This window comes from Sebastes umbrosus, chromosome 3, assembly GCF_015220745.1.
Source record: "Sebastes umbrosus isolate fSebUmb1 chromosome 3, fSebUmb1.pri, whole genome shotgun sequence".
Taxonomy (NCBI): domain Eukaryota; kingdom Metazoa; phylum Chordata; class Actinopteri; order Perciformes; family Sebastidae; genus Sebastes; species Sebastes umbrosus.
In genome coordinates, this window is record NC_051271.1 from 21,421,493 (window position 1) to 21,443,318 (window position 21,826).

General features: G+C 41.7%; 1 protein-coding gene across 8 annotated transcripts in view; it reads left to right on the forward strand.

Annotated features, from left to right (window-relative positions):
* Window positions 1-21,826, forward strand: part of LOC119485619 (LIM and calponin homology domains-containing protein 1-like) — a 34,698-nt gene that overhangs the window by 5,755 nt on the left and 7,117 nt on the right. For 2 of the 8 annotated variants that reach the window (XM_037765328.1, XM_037765333.1), the window contains exons 2-21: window positions 5,303-5,373; window positions 5,486-5,555; window positions 5,656-5,762; window positions 5,844-5,874; window positions 6,739-6,849; window positions 7,268-7,395; window positions 7,595-7,665; window positions 10,299-10,494; window positions 10,673-10,879; window positions 11,388-11,696; window positions 11,887-12,153; window positions 13,455-13,712; window positions 15,278-15,619; window positions 15,739-16,044; window positions 17,216-17,551; window positions 17,696-17,734; window positions 18,515-18,644; window positions 18,760-18,917; window positions 19,623-20,268; window positions 20,760-21,245. In XM_037765328.1, coding sequence (XP_037621256.1) covers window positions 5,303-5,373; window positions 5,486-5,555; window positions 5,656-5,762; window positions 5,844-5,874; window positions 6,739-6,849; window positions 7,268-7,395; window positions 7,595-7,665; window positions 10,299-10,494; window positions 10,673-10,879; window positions 11,388-11,696; window positions 11,887-12,153; window positions 13,455-13,712; window positions 15,278-15,619; window positions 15,739-16,044; window positions 17,216-17,551; window positions 17,696-17,734; window positions 18,515-18,644; window positions 18,760-18,917; window positions 19,623-20,268; window positions 20,760-21,245 — 4,269 coding nt within the window. The remainder of the gene's footprint in view (window positions 1-5,302; window positions 5,374-5,485; window positions 5,556-5,655; window positions 5,763-5,843; window positions 5,875-6,738; window positions 6,850-7,267; window positions 7,396-7,594; window positions 7,666-10,298; window positions 10,495-10,672; window positions 10,880-11,387; window positions 11,697-11,886; window positions 12,154-13,454; window positions 13,713-15,277; window positions 15,620-15,738; window positions 16,045-17,215; window positions 17,552-17,695; window positions 17,735-18,514; window positions 18,645-18,759; window positions 18,918-19,622; window positions 20,269-20,759; window positions 21,246-21,826) is intronic. The other 6 variants (XM_037765332.1, XM_037765331.1, XM_037765329.1 and 3 more) reach the window with 6 other exon arrangements.

Below are 21,826 nucleotides of genomic sequence, written 5' to 3' on the forward strand. Positions count from 1 at the left end.
TGCTGTTGGCAGAGATGTCTTTCATGCCCCAGTGATTTTTCAAGTTTTTGTGAAGCCACAATAGTCACCACAGACAAAACTAATCATGTTTTGCAACAGAACGTTGCACACAACCTGCAAAACAGTTATTAAATGTACTTATAGTATCATCATGGTATATGATTGATTGGCTCTGATTAGTATTGTGCAGAAGTAGAATCACTTTGTGTGGTTTCAACTTTAACTCTGAGCTGGGGGTAAAAAAAGTAGTGCACTAAACTATACTACATTTAGTATGCAAATTACACTGAAGTGCACACAAACAGACTATTAGTGAAATAATTCACTTAATTGTGTACCTTTTGCACTTAAATGTACTTTTTACTTGAATTGCACAAAAATCTCAGAGGTAAAATACAGCTTTAATAACAAATAACAGCTTTAAATATGTTAAATAAGTTTGACTACATGTCTATTTTAACGATACCGATACCAGTATTGTAAATGCGTCCAATACTGCCCAAAGTTCAGGATCAGGTATCGGCGAGTACAACAGTCTATGCATGGATCTAATACCATAATTTATTAACCCAGAAAACAATCATCTTGTTTAACTGGAAATCAGTTTTTCTTCGCCGCGGAATTTTTATTTATTCCTATCTTCATTTATTTATATTCTTCGTAACTGACAAACTGAATAATAGAAGAAAGTTTTATTGCATTCATTCTTTGTATGTATTTGTTGATGTTTTACAAAGGGTTTAACCTGAGCCAGGCCGTACAACAAAGATAGTAATCATATCACAATCCCACATTGGTCAGTAGTAAACAGCTGTTAAATAATAATAACTATATATATCTCTTTATCACTCTGGCATCAGATTGGTATTCGGTGTCGGCTGATACCTCAACTTCAGGTATTGGAATCGGGAAGAAAAAAATGGTATCAGAACATCTTTAACATCTATGTTCAGTGCAGAGTGAAATATAAGTGCATATTCAAAATGTCACAGATTTTGCCACATTTTACATAATTTAATTGAATTAAAAATGCTGAAATATCATGCAGTGATTAGCTATAATAGCTCCTAATCACAAATGACTGTAAATTCAATTTTAGTCTACCTTTACTACTAATTTATTTTACTGTGATGAAGATATGTAGTACAATAAGTGTGCTGGTAATACACAGAGGAAGTGCTTTTGTTCCTCATATTGAACAGCAGCTGGAGAGTCTGATGTTTTCTCGTGTTGAGTTACTCTGTTTAGTTACTCTGATCCAGATTAAACTCATCCTCAATCTGGATTATGACTGTATGCCTTTCTTTTTCAGTTTTCTCTCTTTGTTGTCTTCTCTTCTTCTCTGTATGTCACGTGGCCGTAAGTGTGCAGAGTGCCTACAGCACATGATAACAGTATAAAGTAGCTAATGCTTCTGCAACACTACAAATGAAAACACCACTCTCTCCTCTCAGCGGTCTGTGTGCATCACACTGGGGCTCTAACCCTCTACGTCGTCTCCATTAACTGGCTTTACTGGAAGCACACAGACAGTTCATGGTTTAATTTAGCCCTAGTTTGTGCCTACCATACATCAACATCACAGAGCTAAGCATTAGATTTTGTGAAAAAGAAACACTCAGCGACCTTTGAAAAACCCAGAAGATCATGTAACAACACTTCTTTTTCTAGAGTCCTCAAACCGTTGGTACCGTCTGCTTCACAGTTACAAGAATTTTTATTTGTATCCCAAGTTGCAACTCTATTTTCTAATCCAAACAAAGACGATACATGACCTTGCTCAATTTATACGATGTAAACCAAACGTTTTATTTCCAGCCTGTTTTCTGTTATTTTATATTTTCATTCAAAATAACGCATCTATATTTATCTCTTTTTCCAGAAAAGAGATAATCATCTCTGGCTGCATGTGAAATGTCTTTTCTATCATGCAGATAAGATAATTTAATATTTTTAATCCAAATGATTATAAGAGTCTATAAATATCTTTATAACAACATCAACTATTGTTAAACAATCTTCTAGTTTTTTCACAGTATTTAATTTTTTGGAAAAACAGATGCTTATCTCTGTGACTTTAATTACAATGTGTAACACGAGAGGCACAAACTTTAGGGTCAACTCAGGAGACATGACTGTCCCATGATAAATATAAACAACAAACTGTGTCAGCTGCAGCAGCATGGCCCCTTATTATCACTTTTAGTCTAGGCCTGCAAAATCCTGGCTTTTGTTGCTTATTAGAAAATACACCACCAGCTTGACATACTTCTTCTGCTGTCTGTTTTTCATTCTTTCCATCTGTCTACAGTTGTTAAAACAAAAGTAAAGGGTACTTTGGCCTACTTCTGATGCTCCTCTGCCCCCCACACACAGGGGTTTAAATGGTAGCTGCTGCTGCCATTCAGCCAGACTGAGCAGAGCAATCCACCACGGGGACTCAGAGGGAGCGAGGGAGGGTTGAATTACCGTTGCTGGCGTTGAAATACCCCCAAGGCCTTTGGCTTGGTTTTTGTAGCCGACATGAATGCTCACTTAACACACACACACACACACACACACAGACACACACACAGACACACACACACACTGTCTCTCTTTACATGACAATCTTTTGTCGTCTGCTTAAATTTTCATGACATTTTCATCCAAAACATATACGCTCACATCAGTCACTCTGTCTAATTACTGTATTTCAGTTGCAGCATTTTACACATAACCAATCATTAACCACCTCCACTCCCCACACAGTGTCTGTGTCCTGCATCGCACGCACGCACGCACACACGCACACACGCACACACACACACACACACACACACACACACACACACACACACACACACACACACACACATACACACACACACACATACCATCTACACAAAACACAAACACAGTTGTCCTGCTCTCCCTCAATACAGCACTCTCCTTGGTCAGTAAATTATGCATGACCATGCTGTAAATGTTTCAAAGACCTGGAGTCAAACCTTGATAAACATGACATATGCCAGCATGCGTGCTTGTGTGTGTGTGTGCCTGTGTGTGCGCGTGCGTGTGTGTGTGTGTGACAACAGAATGAGGAAAGACAAGAAAAAGAAAGAGATGCCAATGGGAAACATCTGGTCATCACTTATATAACGACAAAACAATAGGCTGTTTTCATAGCTGCAGATGCACGGTGTGTGTGTGTGAGTGTGTTCCTCTCATACATGTGGTACACGTGCATCAGAACTGTACAAAGTATTATTATTTGTGGTCAGTTGCAGACAAAAACACATTAGCTCAGGGTAAGTGTGTTTTTTTGTGGGTGGGTGATATAAAGGAGCATACTAGTATACTGTATATGAGCAGTAAAGACAGAGAGAGTGTGTGCCTATAGTTAACAGGTTTGGTGCTGACTATAATCTGTGCTAATCTGGATTAGAAGTCTAAAGAGTCAAATTTACGTTCATCTTTGGCTGCTGGTTACACAACAGCTCCAGAAAGCAGTGCATGTGTGTGGGTTGGTGTAAGTGATAGTGTGTCACCGTTAGCTTCCTCCTCCTCTCCTGCCTGCGCAGGATAGACTGCAGATTGGAGTCCAGGGTAGAGGATTGAGGTTATCGTTTTGCTCGGGCTACGAGTGCATGCATCTAAATCAGGGAAAATGGAATGAGGACACGGAGCAGTATGTCATTGGCTTGGCGGCACTCTAATTTGGTTTCTACTGAAGCAAAAAATGTGGGGGGAAGGGTGAACCGGGCAGCGGCAGGTCCCTCTGTCTGTGAGGCACAATTCAACAGACTTCTAGTACTTTTATACTTGATTTTTATCTGTTAATGACAGCGATCGTATTAGGGCAGCAACTGATGACTATTTTCATTATCTATTAATCTGTTGATTATTTTTCAATTACTTTACTACTCCTTTAAACTATCAAAAGTCAGGAAACAGTGACCCCATCAAAATACCAGGAGCCCAAAATTACATCTTCAAAGTGCAGATTAACACTTAACAAAAACCCCAAAAAGTAAAATTTTAATGTTATAAAACAGAAAAAACATTTGATGAGCTTTTACCTTCTTGATAAATGACTAAAACGATTAATCAATTGTTTTTGTGTTGACATCTGTACAACGCTTTGTTAAAATCTTTTTCATGACACCAATAAGAAGAGCAGCATGGCCAAAAATAGAGGGCATCTCTTTCATTTTTGAGGATGTTACTCAGTGTGCTTTATGAATTTGGTTCCTGTTAATCAAATGCTTGGCTGAATAGGTCGGTTTTAAGTTTATGTTTAAAGATTTCAACACTTCCAGCAGCTCTCAGATCCTCAGGCTCAGAGCATAATGGCTAAAAGCTGCCTCACCAAAGGTTTTAGTCCTGCACTGCTGAACAACTAACGGACTCGTGCCAGAGGACTTGAGGGGCCGCACTAGTTCATACACTGTAAGCATGGGACATATATGCTGGTACAAGACTATGTGCTTTAAATTGAAAGTAAAAGAAAATCAATACAGAAACTGACAGGCAGCTGACAGACTGGCTTTGTATCTTTGTAAACTGAATATCTTTGGATTTTTGGACTGTTGGTTGGACAAAACAAACATCACCCTGCGCTCTAGGAACTTGTTATTAACATTTTATATGCTAAATGATTATATATATGAGAAAATAACCAACAGATTAAAGCTGAAGTAGGCGAGATTGGAGCAAATATGATTAAAAAAACATATTTTTATAAAACGGTCGCTATATTGTGACAGTAGTACATGAAACAGGTAATCTGAAAAAAATCATGTGCCTCTGTGTCCTCCGGTGTTCCTAACGGCATCTGCAAGATATCACAGACCTCTCTATGAGAGCCGGCTGTCAATCAATATTCTGTTACGTTAATGCCTATTTCTCACATCAAATGTTTTCAGAATCATCTTGTAGTGTACGGTTTAGCTGTAAAATTAGAAAGTTTGTGACGCCGCCGCCATTGGGAAATCTAGTGAAGGAACGCCAAGTTCCGGTCACATGACCAGAGCACAGCCAATAGGATCGCTCTCTCAATGACATGACCTGTGATTGGTCAAAGTCTACCGGCTAGATTTTCTAAAGCCTGAAAACAGAGCCATGAGGAGGTGCAGAAGTCTAGTTATCTTTCAGAACACTTGAATTACAATATGCTGAAAGGTTATTATGGATTTTTTTCCCCAATGATGCCACAAAATATCCTGCCTACTGCCACTTTAATCAGTAATAAAAAATAATAGTCAGTTGCAGCCATAGTTCCAGTCCACTACCTTTACAGCTGTCTCTTCCTGTCCTCCAGGCTGTAACGGGGAAGAGCTTTGGAGAAAAGGACTTTCGCAGCGGATTGGAGAACGGTATCCTGTTATGCGAGTAAGCCCCTGACATCACCCCCACTCAGAGTTTTTGATGTCTGAAGTCACAACAACATACATAAACTCCTCTAAGACTCAATAAATCTCTGCTTCTCCCCTCCTCCACTCAGGCTGCTGAGTGCAATTAAACCAGGGCTGGTCAAGAAGATCAACAGACTGCCCACCCCCATCGCTGGGCTGGTAAGAGGACACTCTCCAGAGTGACATTCATCCCTGTAAACTGCCGTCAAAGTGATAAATCTGTCTGTCTGAGGTCCCCTGCTGTCTGTCTGTCTTGTAGGACAACCTGTCAGTCTTCCTGCGGGGCTGTGAAGAGTTGGGTCTGAAGGGCTCCCAGCTGTTTGACCCCGGGGACTTGCAAGACACTTCCATACGAGCTAACCTCAAGTAAATAGGCGTGTGTGTGACTTATTTTATGTCCATTGTAATGTAGTATCACATGACAGTAACACACCTCTCTCTCATCAGGGACTCTGACTGCAACCGCAAACTGAAAAATGTAAGTAATATTGCCCTTTTCTTGCTTTATCTTCTATGTTAGTGTGTTTAGCATTTATGAATGTTAGGGATGTCAATCGATTGAAATATTTAATCACGATTAATCGCATGATTGTCCATAGATAATCACGATTAATTGCAAACGAATCACACATTTTTTCATTTGTTCAAAATGTACCGTAAAGGGAGATTTTACAAGTATTTAATACTGTTATCAACATGGGAGTGGACAAATATGCTTGCTTTATGCAAATGTATGTATATATTTATTATTGGAAACCAATTAACAACACAAAACAATGACAATATTGTCCAGAAACCCTCACAGGTACTGCATTTAGCATAAAACAATATGCTCTAATCATAGCAAACTCAAGCCCAACAGACAACAACAGCTGTCAGTGTGTCAGTGTTCTGACTTGACTATGACTTGCCCCAAACTGCATGTGATTACCATAAAGGCATGTCTGTAAAGGGGAGACTCGAGGGTACCCATTGAACCCATTTTCCTTCACATATCTTGAGGTCAGAGGTCAAGGGACCCCTTTGAAAATGGCCATGACAGTTTTTCCTCGCCAAAATTTAGCATACATTTTCCTTTGCAACAAGCTAGTATGACATGGTTGGTACCAATGGATTCTTTAGGTTTTCTAGTTTCATATGATGCCAGTATCTTCACACTAGCTTTGAAAGTGAGGCAGCTACAACCTCAGATAGCCGGCCAGTCAGATTTTTAAGAGGTTAATGAAAATCGCAAGTTGCCATTAGTGGCGTTAAAATTCATTTGTGTTAAAGTGTTTTTATCGCGTTAACTTTGACAGCCCTAATGAATATACATCAAACCCTCCATATCTATGTCTCTCAGGTGCTGAACACAGTGTTTTGGCTCGGGAAGGCTGCCAGCGGCTGCGCCTCCTACAGCGGCCCGACTCTCAACCTCAAGGAGTTTGAAGGGCTTCTTGCTCAAATGAGGGTGGTGAGTGAACAGAGGACAGTGCAGGGATGGGGGAGGAGAGAGAGGCAGACAGACAGAAAGACAGATAGTGGCGTGGAGGAGGTGCGGGGGATGGATTTGTTACGCTTCCTGTCTTTGTTGGGGTGCAGGAGAGACACACGAGACAGGAGAAAAACACATTTTTGTTTTTGTTACACCACAGCTACTCCTATTTCAGGGAGAGACAGAAAAGAGAAACAGGATGTGAGTTGAGGAAGAAGAATGGCTCTGCACAGTTAATCTATTGGATCAATTGAAAGTCTATTAAGAACATCTGGCTTTGTGTTTGTTTCTTTTGCTCCTCATGTGTTGTCTCTTAAGTGAGCTTCTTCATGCATCTTTCCTACTTTATACACTTTTCCACATATTTTCCTGATGTGTGTTCATGTGCGTTTTGTAGGAGACTGAGGAAGGAGGCGACAGTTCTCTGAAGCGCAGCGTTAGGGACAGCGGCTATGACTGCTGGGACTCTGAGAGGAGCGACTCTCTCTCTCCACCACGACACACTCGAGACAACTCCCTCGACAGGTGAGAGACATCTGTCAACACACACATAGTCGAATATGTGGACACACACACACCAGGGGTATTTCACATTGCTGTTAAGAAGTTAAATACAGCTGTTGACATTTTCTACATTTTAGAAAATCAATTAAAACTTGGTCCCATTGATGCAAAACCCACATGTGTTTTTACAATGTTTTTTGATCTGTTTTGTGTTTCACAGTCTGGACTCCTTTGGCTCCCGCTCACAGCACAGCCCTTCTCCTGATGTGGTGAATAGAGGCAACAGTGATGGTTGGTTATGATAAACAGCTCTCAAATTCTCTCAAATTTCTGAACTTAAGAGGGAGCCAGGCTAGCTGTGTCCCCCTGCTTCCAGTCTTTATGCTAAGCTAAGCTAGTCCCAGACTTTGCATACAAACATGAGAGTGGATATTGATCTTCTCATCTAAGGGTGCTTTTACACAAGCCAACACCATTTGAATCAAACTCTGGTGCAGTTCGTTTGGGCAGTTGTGAACGAAGTAATCGCAGAGTCAAAGTGAAAACACTTCGAAAGCAATATATATCAAAGTCCACAATTCGCTGCATAGAAGTGGCAGCTCTTGAGACGAAAAAGACACGTTTTCTTCTTCACACACGCCCCTAAGCAAATAATTTGTTTTATTTGGCCTGCTTTCATTTGTGCACTGCGAAACCAAACCAGACTAAATAGAAAACAAACCAAAAGTATCAATTTCACTCAGATTCGGACTAGCCAAACGGACTATGGCTTGTGAAAGCGCCCTAACTGTCTGAAAGAAAGCAAATAAGCGTATTTCCCAAAATGTTGAACTATTCCTTTAAAGCAGCAACACAAAACCCACTCATCCATAAATAGTCTGACTGCTGTTCTCTAACATGTTGGGGTTTTAACCTCGGTATGTTAGGGCCAGTCAGGCGGGCTGTGGACGACAGCTGAATGTCTCAGACACTGTGTGTGTGTGTGTGTGTGTGTGTGTGTGTGTGTGTGTGTGTGTGTGTGTGTGTGTGTGTGTGTGTGTGTGTGTGTGTGTGTGTGTGTGTGTGTGTGTGTGTGTGTGTGTGTGTGTGTGTGTGTGCGCGTGCCCCAGATGCAGCAGCTGTTGGTCTGAGTTGCAGACTAGAGATTTGGACCTGGGAAACACAGGCTGAGGTCAACATCCTGCCTGTCGTATGTCAGTCTGTGTGTGTGTGTGTGTGTGTGTGTGTGTGTGTGTGTGTTTGAGGGGCATCCTGTTTGTGTCTCTTATGTTGACAGAATAATATGTGTGCAGCAGGGTGACAAGAAAAACACTATTCCAGAGCCGGGAATAGACTCATTCCCTACATTCCCTGAAGGTCACAGAGAAACTGTGCTTTGCTTACCCAGTAATATGTATTACCCAGCAAGAACGACAGACAGGGGAGACAGTTTGTCTTATTCTGACTGTATGTATGTTTGCAGAATACTTCATAGATTAATTCACAATAGTCGTGTCAAACGGCTGGCAAGAGAAGAAGTGATATTTCTCACTGATTACCCATATTAAGGTGTTGCTGGTTTAACTATAATTTGGGTCATATTGTTGTAGTGTTGGTCAGTATTTCCATCAGTTATTTAAGACTGTACTCACCAAAAGTAGTTGCTGAGATTTGGGGACAAATCCAGCAGGTTGTAAACAAGCCAACAGTTTTAACAGCCAAACATCTAAGCTACTCTATTTTGAAGTAAAACTCAAAGTGGGCACACTGTTGCTAATAATCCCTCAATCTCTTTCAAATAAGTTTGACTAACTACTTTGTTTGTTTCTGAGCGTCTGAGTGCTCGTGTCGTTTCTTGCCCGTCTGACTTCTTTTTAGCACAGTTGCCACGTTCATGAACTCAGCAGTTAACTTGTTATTATTACTGATAGAAATGATGACCAACACAATAATACATAAAGGCACTTTGAATTTAAGCCACTCTACCTTAAGTTGTCTTGTATTTGGACTTGTCCATACCTGCTGCGTTCCCACTCTAAACTAAGGCCAGTGGTAGGCCCGCGAAATAAGATTGTGGTTGTAATAAAGTGGAAATATCCTTTAAAGGAATACTTCACCCACAAAATGACCATTTGTTTATCAATTACTCACCATGTGTTACCTTGAATTCTTGAAATAAATTTTGTTTTTCTTGCATGCCTCCACGGTGAATGGAGAATCATTTACTTCACTTTTTTCTGTTTTTTGATTCTCCATTCACCGTGGAGGCATGCAAGAAAAACAAAGTTTACTTCAAGAATTCAAGGTAACACGGGATGAGTAATTGATACACAAATGGTCATTTTGTGGGTGAAGTATTCCTTTAATTTCAAATGGGACTCACATAAAACCTTCAGATTATTCTCCCAATAACATATCATTGGGGGATTGGAAAGGGTTAAGATACACATAACTACTCTGTCAGTCTTTTCAAATGTAATCTGATGGTAGAAAGGCAGCCACATGAACAAAAACAGAGCTGATTTCACCATTTGGCATTACAGTAAATGTCTTAAATGCTTAAAAGTGTCTAGAAACTTAAGATGGATATGTCATGGTCCTTTTCATTTGTTTATTTATACAGTTTAAAGTTACAGGGACAGTGCACCTTGATAGACATTTCTGTAAATGTGCCAGATTAGCCATCTTGGCTAATTTTCAAATGCAGTCCCTGGGCAGGTGTAATGACAAAAAACACAAGAAATACATTAAAATTATGACATGTTTGCCCTTACTGACATGGAATAAATTGGTAATACCATAGAACATATTATGAACAACATGGAGCTGATATGTGTTGAGAAGCGTCTGCAGAGGTTATTATGCAAGGACCAATTATAAATAGTTGCTGACATACTTTCTAACCTTCTTTACTCTTTTATGCTCCATCGCTCTTTGTTGCCCAGGGCGAGGCAGTGACTCGGAGGCCGACGGCAGGAGGCCAGATGTGCGGAAAGATGACATGTTGGCCAGACGGACAGCCAACAGTGACTCCAGAAACTCCATCCCCTTTAACCAGTTTCTTCCCAACCGAACCAACGCCAGCTCCTACATCCCGACACCACGCCGAAAACCACATACAGAGGAAGGAGAGCAGCGGAGGTAATGACCAGCACATCAGTGAAATAAATAATTCAGAAGCAAATTATGCACATTTATACACAAGTGCTGCAATGGAAAAATACACAAACCGAGCCGCAGGAAAAGGTAAATCACACAAGACACACACACACACTTCCTCATCCTTAATCTTTCCCTGCCATTACACACCGTTCCCCAGTCACCCTCAAGCCACTCCAGAGCAGTCCAAAAGATCTGGACTGCACCACAAAACTCCCAAGACTGTCACTTGGGCACCTGAGAACAATGAGGAAAAACTAAAACAGGAAGAGGAGAATATGACCCAGGATGTGTTGGAGCAGAGGAAGCTGAAGATGTTGCAGAAGGCAGGAATTAAAGTTCTGCCTGCTGCCGTTCGCTACAACAGGTCAGAGAGGAGGGGGCATGAAGCTGCTGCTGCTGCTGTGGTTTGACAGTTTTGGTCGTGTTCACTAACCGATCGTTATGATGGTAATTTTGTTTGTGATTTTTTTTCTTGTTGCTTCCTTCACACTGGTGCTGTGGTTTGGGTTTGTGTAGCTATCTGATTGCAGCAATGTGGCTCATTAATGAGTGTGTTTGCTTACAGATCTGACTAGCTGCTTGCTACTCTTCTGTGTTTTATGTACGGCAGAGGTTGATTTAAATCACGTCAGTTATTAATATTGTAATAGAGGTTTCAGTGGCCATGAATTGCTTCCTAGTTGGTGTGGTATTTTCTTGATGCACACAGTGATACGTTTGACTAATCAACGGGACCTTGCCTTATTAGAATATTTGTGGACGCATGTCAAATCCAAACTTTGCACGTCACTACGTCTGCTCACAACATGCCACGATGGATTTTTAATAACCTCTGAAATTACCTCGCCACCCCATCTCATCTTCAACCTCAGCCCTCCCACAATGGAGGAGCAGGAAGTGAGGTCGCCATCCCCGAACATCATCCTTCGCTGCGATAATGAGTTTTTGAGCTCCCAGAAATCTGCGTGGGATTCCTCCTCTGATGTGGAAGAGGAGGCCGAGGTGCGGAAAATCCCCGATGTTCATAAAGACGACCTGGCATCCAGACGAGCTCATCGCAGCCCCGTTGCTCCCAGGGTGCATCAGTTTGTCCCTTCACCTGTATGTAGCAACAAAGACCGAGAGCGCTGGGAGGGAATTAGACGCGCCTCGCAGCAAACACTGCAGGAGAAGGAGATCAGGTTAGCCAGTTTGTTAGTGTGGGTTGCCGTTTTTCTTCCATTTTCTCTCTAACTTACTGCTAAATGTTTCTCCCTACTCTTTCTTTCTTTGGGTGTTGTGGTCACCTGTGGTTTGACGTGTGCGTGCTCCACTTTGATGTGACATGTGTGTGCCGTGTGATGCCGTTGTACTGGCTCTGTGATTGGACAGTGAGAAGGAAGCAGTCCCTGACATCATTACACGCAGAGACAACCCTTTCCTAAATTCCTCTCGCCACGAGGAAGAGGAGGATGGAGAGGAAGAGGGAGAAGAGGGGCAGGTTAAGGCGACGCCTAATAAGCAGAAGGATGACCTGGCTCGTAGGCGGGCTCAGAGTAAGCCCCTCCCTCACAGGGACGGACCAATGAGCTTTGTTTCTGCCCCCATGAGCCAGGCAGATGTGCAGAAGTGGGAGAGACTCAAGATTGCTGAACCCAGGTGCCCAACACACTCTCTGTTTCAGCACACATGCGGTATAAAGCACTTAGATGCTGCTGTATGTCAAGTGTGTGGTTTGATAATGACTGAGAGAATGTGCAACATGTGTGCTTCTAGTTTTAGTTCCAGTAAGCAGATCATTGGAGGCAGATGAGGGTCTTTCGTAACTTTCATACGAAGTTACAGCTCAAATGGCGTTCAGTAGATATCTTTTAAGCCCTAACAAGTAGTGGCTTGAATACATAGGGGATTTGGTACCTTATTTCGAAAGCCATTCAAGTTTAATCCTCACTAAACCGCTACAAATTAAGCATTATCTGAAAGCACAAAGTGTCATGACTGTAGCTTTATTTTATTTTTTTTCTATTTAACCTTTATTTAATCAGGATTAAAGACTCATTGAGATTTTTTTAGAGCCCAAGTCACAAATATATATAGCTGAAATAATATAAAAATGACAGTTCTTTTCATGGGGGGTTATGTGTCATATTATACATTAAACGATTTATTGAGTAATACAAAAATAACAACAGGTTTATAGCCGTTTGTTGCAGCCTTCATAAAGTTTACTTTGGGAGATTTAAGGCTCCCCTCTTATCGTTTATCGTTGGGAACACAACCAGAAATATTTAAAAAACCTCGAAAGATACCTCCATCGTGTACTTGGATCAATATCTCATCACTTTCAGCTCTTTCAGTCTCTCGTATCCTTGCAGCTATATATCCGCTTAGGTTTAGTCTCCCTTCTCTCCTTTTCTCTGTTGCTCCCCGTGTTCTCATCTGCTTGTTTATCCTCCTCACTATTGTGCACTTCAGGCCTCTTCAGTCTTCTTTGACAGGCATTGAAACAGAGTAGGGAATTGGCCGGTGTGTGAGAGACTCTGTGTGTGTGACCAAAAAAGAGGCGACTGTTGGCTGTGAGCACTGCCTCGGCTTTGTTTTTCTCTCTGGCCGCTGATGTCATTAGATAGGATAAAGAGTTTTTTGTGTTCCCAGAGGAGCTGCAGTTACCAGGAAAATGTGGCTACCTAGAGTAAATCAAAAGCTTAATGTGTGTGTTGTGAATGTACGTATGTGTTGAAGGGAATTAAGTACACAACCCCATGCTTTGTCCTCTACTGTCCATCCACACTTCCTGTCTGATTCATCATTTCCAACTCGTCCTTCCTTTGTCTTCACAGTCTGATCCTCTGTCTCTGGTTGCTCATGATTTTCCACCCTCTTTATTTCCCCCCTGCTGTTTTGCTGGCTGTCGTTGCGTGTGTGTGTGTCTGTCTTCATTTGTGAGATTGCATCTACAGTGAGGCTAGCCCGGTCCCTGTGTGTCAGGCTTGTCTGGAGAAAAGTTATGGAAGTCCTCTCAGCGGATCAGCAAGAGCTGGACGGGGTCACAGCAAAGTTGTGACCTTTGGGGGCGTGACTGAGATCGAGCAGCCAATAGACACAGTCACGTCAAGTGAAGGGGAGGAGACGGAGTTGCTAAGACGACTCCTTTCCAAGGCAACTGTAGCCATGCCTACCATTGGCCTGGGCTCCCAGCTTTCAGAGCGGGAACGCAGGTACGGACGAGGCCAAATACAGGACAACTTAGGCTACAGTGGCTTGAATCCAAAGTCTCTTGCATTAGTGTGCACTGTATTGAGGAATAAATAGTTCCCTCTCTGTTACATTACCTATTTAATGGTTTAATTTATGCTTGTCGATGTTGTTTTTTGTAAAATGTTTTACATTTCAGGCCTATTTGAATTAGTAAATTAGGTAGTTTGGATGCACCTCTCTGCATTGTGCTGATTTGCTTGTAGTTTTGATAGGACACACACCTGCATGCACATGCTGCTGTGTCAAGTAGGGCTACATAAATTGGCCGGGCTGATATATCAGCTGATATTTGCTCACCGCAGATATATCAGTACAGGCACGTACTGTATGTCGGCTGATAAGTAACAAGAAATTGCAGTAGAGAAATATCAAAGATACACAGTGTCTTCATCATATTGTTGATGACAGAGCAATGGCAATTTTGGCTATTCTTATCACAAATGTTTATTGTGTTTTAACCCTCATCCTATCAACCTACAGTACAAAGGACTACAAATCCCAAGAAGAAACTACTGTAAGAAACAACCATCATAGCAAAATGTTACTTATTTTTTCATACATTTTTTTTAGTTATGTAAGTCATGTCATTTTATGAAATAAAAACAGATTATTATTTTAGGAAAATTACAGTTAATTTACATATTTTGTAAAATGAAAATAGACAGAGCACATGAGGAAATCTGTGTCTGCTGCATCTGTATCTGTCTCCTTCACAATGACTGACAGAGTACCCCTACCTTTCTGATAGTGTGTGATACTTTCAATTAGGACGCATGGCAAACATTTTATCTATCTGTTCTATTTTATCTATTTAAATTGCATAGGCTGCAATTGGGTGCCTTTGACTGGGGTCCCCAGGAGCACAATACATTGGCGTTTTTAAAAAGCACTAATAAAAACAGAAAACAATGATATTAAGTAATTACGAACAAATTGATTGACAAAGTCATGAAAAATTGCAATGATAGAATAAAGCACCTGTGAGATATGACAAAAAGTATACCTCTAGGGTCTACAGGGACCCCAGTTGGTAGGATGAGGGTTATAAAAAAAGAGTATTGGCCAATATGTCAGCCTCAAAAATCCTAGTCGGGCTACAGAGACAGCCTGTAGTAAATGAACAACTCCTGCATTTCTGCAATGTCTGTGTAAACCTTTTTTTTCTCCTGAGATATTATCTGTTCACTTCTGATATATGTTTCAGAAAATGGCCATAAAATGGAAACACTTTATATTTGGAGGTTATCACATGACTCTGATGGTCAAAGAGGTTAAAATGTCATCACAGGTCTTTTTATCTTTTTTTTTTTCTAGATTTGCATGAGTTTTGCATGTGTTTTCTAACCCATCTTCATTCGTTGCTAAGACACTCGCTTGAATGTTTTTTAGTTCGAATTTTTTCCTTCTTTACATTGTTCTGTACTCTTAGTGACCACCTGCTTTTCTGCATGTTCACGCCTGGATTTTAAGACTTTAGTATCCACCGTTGTTGCTGTGGTTTGAGCTTTATATGATGCTCTCACAGCCAGGTAGATGGCCTCAATCAAACCTCTGCTGACCTCCCACCCTGCACCCCTGAAACCCCTCCGACTCCTGCTGAGCTTGATGCACAACTGGCTCAGTATGAACGGAGAACAGAAGAGGACGAGGAGGAGGAAGAGGAGAAGATCCCAGATGTTCAGAAAGACGACATGATGGCGAGGAGGACAGGAGTTTTCCATAAACAAAGCAGCGCCACAGCAACTTACAACCGTTTCCTGCCTCTGCCCAGCACCAAGCGCTGCACACAAGGGGAGGTCACCACTGACGCTGCTCCGCGGAACAAAAGGGACGTGCAGGCAGACAGGAGCAAGAAGCTGAACGCCAGGTGGGCTGAGATCCGTGTGTCTAACAGTTTGAGGAGGCACTAACACGCTTGGTGTGGTTTGCAAAGGGATTCTCCAGCTTGATGTTTAGTTATTTCAACTATAGGAGTTTCTCTCATAGAGTGGAGCCACTCAGAGTTCCCATGGAAACACCTGACACGACTGTGATCCGAGCAACGTCTCACAGTGAACGTGAATATGATGATGATGACAATGATGAGTATGATGAAAATGAGCCTGTGCCTGACCTGGAGAAGGATGATATGATGACTCGAAGGACCGGATCGTTCCAAAGTACAGCCAGAACAAATCAGCCCATCAACAAGTTCCTGCCAGTACCTGGAGCAGTTAAATATAACGTCGCCCCAGTGTCTGCAATGAAGCCACTACTCAGAACTAAACTCACAGAGAGGATGGCTTGTGAAAGGTATTTACTGTGTTTGAATGCTGAAGAGATTGTGGTGTCGGCCATCTACTGCAACTAACAAAGCATATTTTACTGACAAAGATGAAGGTTTGATTATGTTTACAAGTCAAATGGCCTGCAGTACTAACACTAATATGTCTCTGTGGAGGATTTATAGTTGTTGTTTGGTTTGTTTGAGTGCCTGCAGCTGGACGCTTGATGTGGTTTCATTTGTATTATTTGTATATGAAAAGACTGGTCGATGATTTGCAGTTGTGGTCGGATTCTTGGAGTTCTGGCTCTCATATCGTTTGTGCTTGGTTTGGACTTGGTTTGGACTTAATCTGAGTTTAAGCTTGGCTTGTTCGGCATGACTTTGGTTGTTTGGTTCTAGTTCTGAGTATGGAGCGATAGGCTGTCATCTATGTATTTAAAGTGTAAATCACTGCTGAATCACATAGGGACAAAAACAGCTGTTGCTTTACTCTCTAGTATTTTAAATTCTTAGGTTGGTTCACCCAAATTACAGAAATATGAGTAAAAATACTAAAAGTAATTTACTAATGATTTCCCTTGTAAGTTTGGGGTTGTAAGTAACCCAAGTAAATATTCATTCATTATTAATTTATTACTGGACTCTTTATTCTCCACATTGTTTGCCAAATTTCTTGATGTTCATTTGATGAGGTGTGTACTGAAAACAATACTGTAAGTCATACCAGCAATGTACCAACTGAGCATTGTCTCTATTTTTCCTTTAAATACATAGTTTTTTCCAAGAAACGTCCAAGGAAATCACAGAACCATAAAATAGTAAATAAAGTGTTGCCAAAACACATCTTTTTTGGCTTACCTGTAGTGGTATCTAGCCACAAAGTTCCATACACCTCCAATGTTTTGTGATGGAGACAAAAATCTCAGAGATATTGCCGGTATCTCACAACCTCAGCAGATAAAACTAGACCTATCTGCATGACTAGATCCCATAAGATGTGGTGAGTACATATAATTTTGTAATTTGGGTGATCTGACTCTTTAAGCCTGTTCTGGCTGTGTGTTAGAAGTGCAACATGGGTTAAACTTTCAGTAAACAGAGAGCAAATCAGCTGTCATCTGTTTTATTTGATGCGGTCTTGATTTATCCGTTGAGCTGTATTTCCTGGTAATCTTGGCTTTGTCGCATGGATTTTAGCAGCATCGTTACCGTGGCAGCAGAACCTCAGGCTCTGCTCTCCAAAGCCCCGACCCTCCCTAAGTGTGCAGGGCTGAGGAGGAAGAGGCAGGAGGAGGATGGAAAGCAAGAGGGAGACATGACAATCTCAGACACTTCTGAGCCCCTCTCCTCTTCGTCGCCCACCCCTCCACCCAGTCCTGCTGCTGCCCCGGCTCGTAAAGTGGAGGCAGAGCTGGAAAAGCAGAGTGTGGAGGAGAGAGTTGAGGAAAAGGTGGAGGAGAGAAAGAAAGATGTAGACAAGCAACCACGAAAGAAACCCTTCTGGCTGGATGACGATGATCTACCTCCCATCATGTGAGATGCTCTTCATCACTCCCCCTCCTCAGATTTGGTTCTGTCATTCATTCAGTCTCAAGTGTGACATTAGCATTAATGCTGCTGCTGCCCATCCACTCACCTGCTCTTTCCTCTCATTCACTTTATTCTGTTATTTTTTAGGATGAGCCGGCGAGTTGCTTTTATGTCTGAGGACACTGAGTAAGTCTGTCGGCGTGAACCTGGATGCGATTCTGCATGACAACAATATATACACACTGTGCACGCTCAATTTAAAGAGTACAAAAAAACATATTTATATATGACACTCTAACATTATGCTTATTGCTGTGCGTTGTCATGACTCATTACTAACATCCAACTTCTTATTGTCATCTTTTACTTTTAATGTAATTCTGTTTATTTTTTTGCTTGTTTGTTTAAAAATAATTTATTATAATAGTCTATTATTTAGTTGAATGAATGTGTTTGTCTTGCCAAATTAAGTTAGTTATGTTTGCTCAACTGCTTGTTTAATTGCTTTGTGATTAGTTTATGGAAACAATAACATATTTTTGTGACTGTGAGAAGGTTTAGGACCACACAACTAATATAAATCCACTATGTACAGAACAACAAGAATTATAATATTTGTGTTTAGTGGACTATTATTGGTTGTGTTTAAGTATGTCCTGCTCTGCGTTCACATCTTTTATCTCTAGAAATTGGTTATAATTACCGTCAGACCATCATTGTTTCTATTTATTTTGAAATGGGGGCAGGTTTTTCCCCTTTCCCATCATGGAATGTGTATTATTTATTTTGATTACAGTTTATATAATGTTGGAAATTTTGTGTTGGAAATATTCACTGAATTAACCAACGAATGAGTTAAAATTCTATATTTTTCTGTTTTCCAGAGCCAAATTGGACAAAGTGAATATGTTGGGTCAAGTGATTCACTAATTTATACAAGATTATACTGTTTTTTTTCCTCTCTAGGAGCGTGAGCATGAGTGACATGCTTAACGAGGAAGAGGTGGGATACCTACCGCCACTGAGCCAATCACGAAATGAGCGCATGCACGAACAGTACAACAACTTTCAGGAAGATGACGACCACTGGCAAAGCGTAAGACACGTTTAAATTGATCACGTAGGATCCATTTAGGTAGTAGAAGGGAAATTGTATGTGCATCTTATTCAGATAACAGTAATATCCTGAATTAACTCTGAACCTGTGACAGGACTTGGCTCGTTGGAAGACTCGGCGTCGCAGCGCTTCACAGGAACTGATCAAGAAAGAGGAAGAGAGGAAGAGGATGGAGAAAAGGATGAAGGAGGAGGGACGTGACAGCAACAAGAGGAAAAGCATTAAAACCTACAAAGAGATCGTGGAGGAGAAGTAAGGATGATATTGAGGCCCTTAGTAGTGTTGCATGTGGCGCTTAAAGAGGACATATTGTGCTCATTTCCAGGTTCATACTTGTAGTTTGGGTTTCTACTAGAACATGTTTACATGCTTTAATGTTAAAAAAAACTCTTTATTTTTCTCAAAACGGCTGTGCTGCAGCACCTCTTTTCACCCTCTGTCTGAAACGCTCTGTTTGTGGTCCTGCCCCGCCCTCCAGAATAGTCTGCTCTGATTGGTCAGCTGGCCCACTCTGTTGTGATTGGTCAACCTAACCAAACTCTTCAGACTCCGCTCCAGCTCCACTCAAACTAGCTTTGTTTGAGGGTGAGGGTATTATGCAAATGTGTTACTTGGTGACATCACCACGTTACTGAAGAAAAGGCGGGACTTCAAGCAAGGCGTTTCAGGCAGTTCAGGATCAGTGTTTTGTGGGGGAGAGAAACTCCCTTTGGCGTGGACTTTGGGCTTTATATCTCTGCAGACCTTTTACATACACAAAAAACTAATTAACACACTAAAGGAAAGGGAAAAAACAGAAAAGCACAATAGGTCCTCTTTAACATGAGAGAAGCTTATTTAAAGTATGCCACATTAAAACCTAGATCTCTGTCAAAAACACAATAGTAGCAAAACAATATCAAAAATACTACCTAGACACCAATTGCTTTGTGTCGCTCTACTTACTTCTCTCTCTAGGGAGCGCAGAGAGGTAGAGTTGTGTGACGCCTACAGGAATGCAGCGACTCCAGAAGAGGCTGCCATGGTTTTACAGCGATACGCTCTTCGCTTCACCATCAGTGACGCAACACTGGACAGCCTAAAACTGCCCAGATCCACTGCGAATACCAAACAGGACCCTACTCAGGTGGACAAGGAGCACAAAACAACATCACCTGTTAATGAAACATCAGAACGTCTGCACAAACCAGAACCACCTGTTATAAAAGACCAGAGGCACACAGAACCTGAAGAGATGGAGACACTTGTAACTGCTCAACAAGAGACGTCAGTTTCTGTCTCCTGCAGCTCCCCAACAGCTGGCAGCCCCCGCAGCCCAGTCTCAAACTCAGAAAATGTGCCACCTCGGTCACTAGAACTGAAAGAACCTCAACCCAAACCGACGGAGTCTCAGACTACGCAACAAAAGCAACCGATTACAGGAGACGCAAAGCCTCAAACCAAACACACTCCGCCTCAGATTTCACTTGTGCAGCCTCACACCACAAAGCCTGGACACACACTCCCTTCTCCTCCATCTGTATCTCCCAGACCCGTCCCCCTGCTGGCAGCCAAGCCCTACTGCCAGCCCAGGAGCACACAGTCTGGACACAAACCTGTCAAGGTGAGGGCTCAATACCAGTCAGCATTATCTGATACTTCACAGTTCCACCTCAGTGCCTCACCTCATGCTTACATTAAAGGAGGTGTTTGTTGTATTTAGGTAGTTTTAACATTTTTACTTCTGAAGGCCTTTACACACTGGGGCGTTTTTTTTCATGCGATTCATTTGCACGTCAATATATTTTTTTTGAACTGTTGTTTTTTGTCACGAGTACTTTCACACAGAACATGAATATGCTGCGAAAAAGCGACATCATTTTCTTTTCGGAACAAGGGCGATTTTCTGAGCTTTCGCACCACAAATGAATGTATCAACCAATGAAGTTGTGCGGAACGAGTTGAGTGTTGCCTATGTTTATGAAACAACAACGCGGATGCTCCATAGTCTTACTGATAAACATGAATGGCACCCATGAGTTTGTGTTACTTTAACTAAATAAGAACAATACAGTATCCCTGTAATCCTGATTTCTATGTGTATGTCCCACTCAGATGGACGGGTTGGTGCGAGTGAATGGAGAGGCGATGGAGGATTTATCTGTTTCCTCTCCACCTGCCTCTGCTCGGCACTCGCCACCGGAGGTCAAAGACATTCCTTCAGAGCAGACGGAGAAAGACGTTCCTTCCAAACTGACGCAGAAAGACGTTCCCTCAGAGCAGACGCAGAAAGACGTTCCTTCCAAACTGACGCAGAAAGACGTTCCCTCAGAGCAGACGCAGAAAGACGTTCCTTCCAAACTGACGCAGAAAGACGTCCCCTCCAAACAGACGGAGAATGATGTTCCCTCAGAGCAGGCTATGACTAATCAGGAGACGGTGGAGCAGACGCCACCTCCACAGACAGAAAGATCAACCTCATCTTTAGGCTCTGCCATCAGCTCCCTGATTGGAGGCCGAAACTGTACCATCACGACTACTATTGTGACAGAGCTCACACATGTGGAGCCACATCACCCGGATATCCAAAGCAATGGACAGGTAATATTACAAGTGACATGTTAACAGACATAAAACCTGTGTTTCTTCTAGTTTAGTCCATTTAATACATATAATGCGTGCTTCACATTACTGCTGACCATTTTCAAACATAGGTTTTTTGATGATGTTTTTGGAATGAATATATTTTTCTTACCATCCAGACAGCCATGGATTTCAGTTCTTTTACAGTAAATACTGTCTGAAGATCAACCTGCAGAAATGTCCTATTAGCTGATGAGAGGTGATCCATCACAGTGAAAATTCTGTTGTCTTTCCTCTTGGTCAAAGTTGTGTTATCGCTGCATGGAAAAAAGTATGAATTGTTTTCATGAATTTTCCATCCTGGTGCATTCAAGTGTTTATGGAAAGCCTTGACACCTGAGACACAAGCGTCAGCCGTCGTTTCGGACCATTCATGAGCTGTGTTAGTGGAAAATGAAACCCATGGGACGAACTGAAAGCAGACATGGATGCTAGCTGACTCTGGTCTTGGAAGCAAAAAATCATTCTTCATCTTTATTATCACAAAGTGAGAACGCAAACAGCGCCGGGGGTCTGATCCCATGGCACTGCCCCGACTC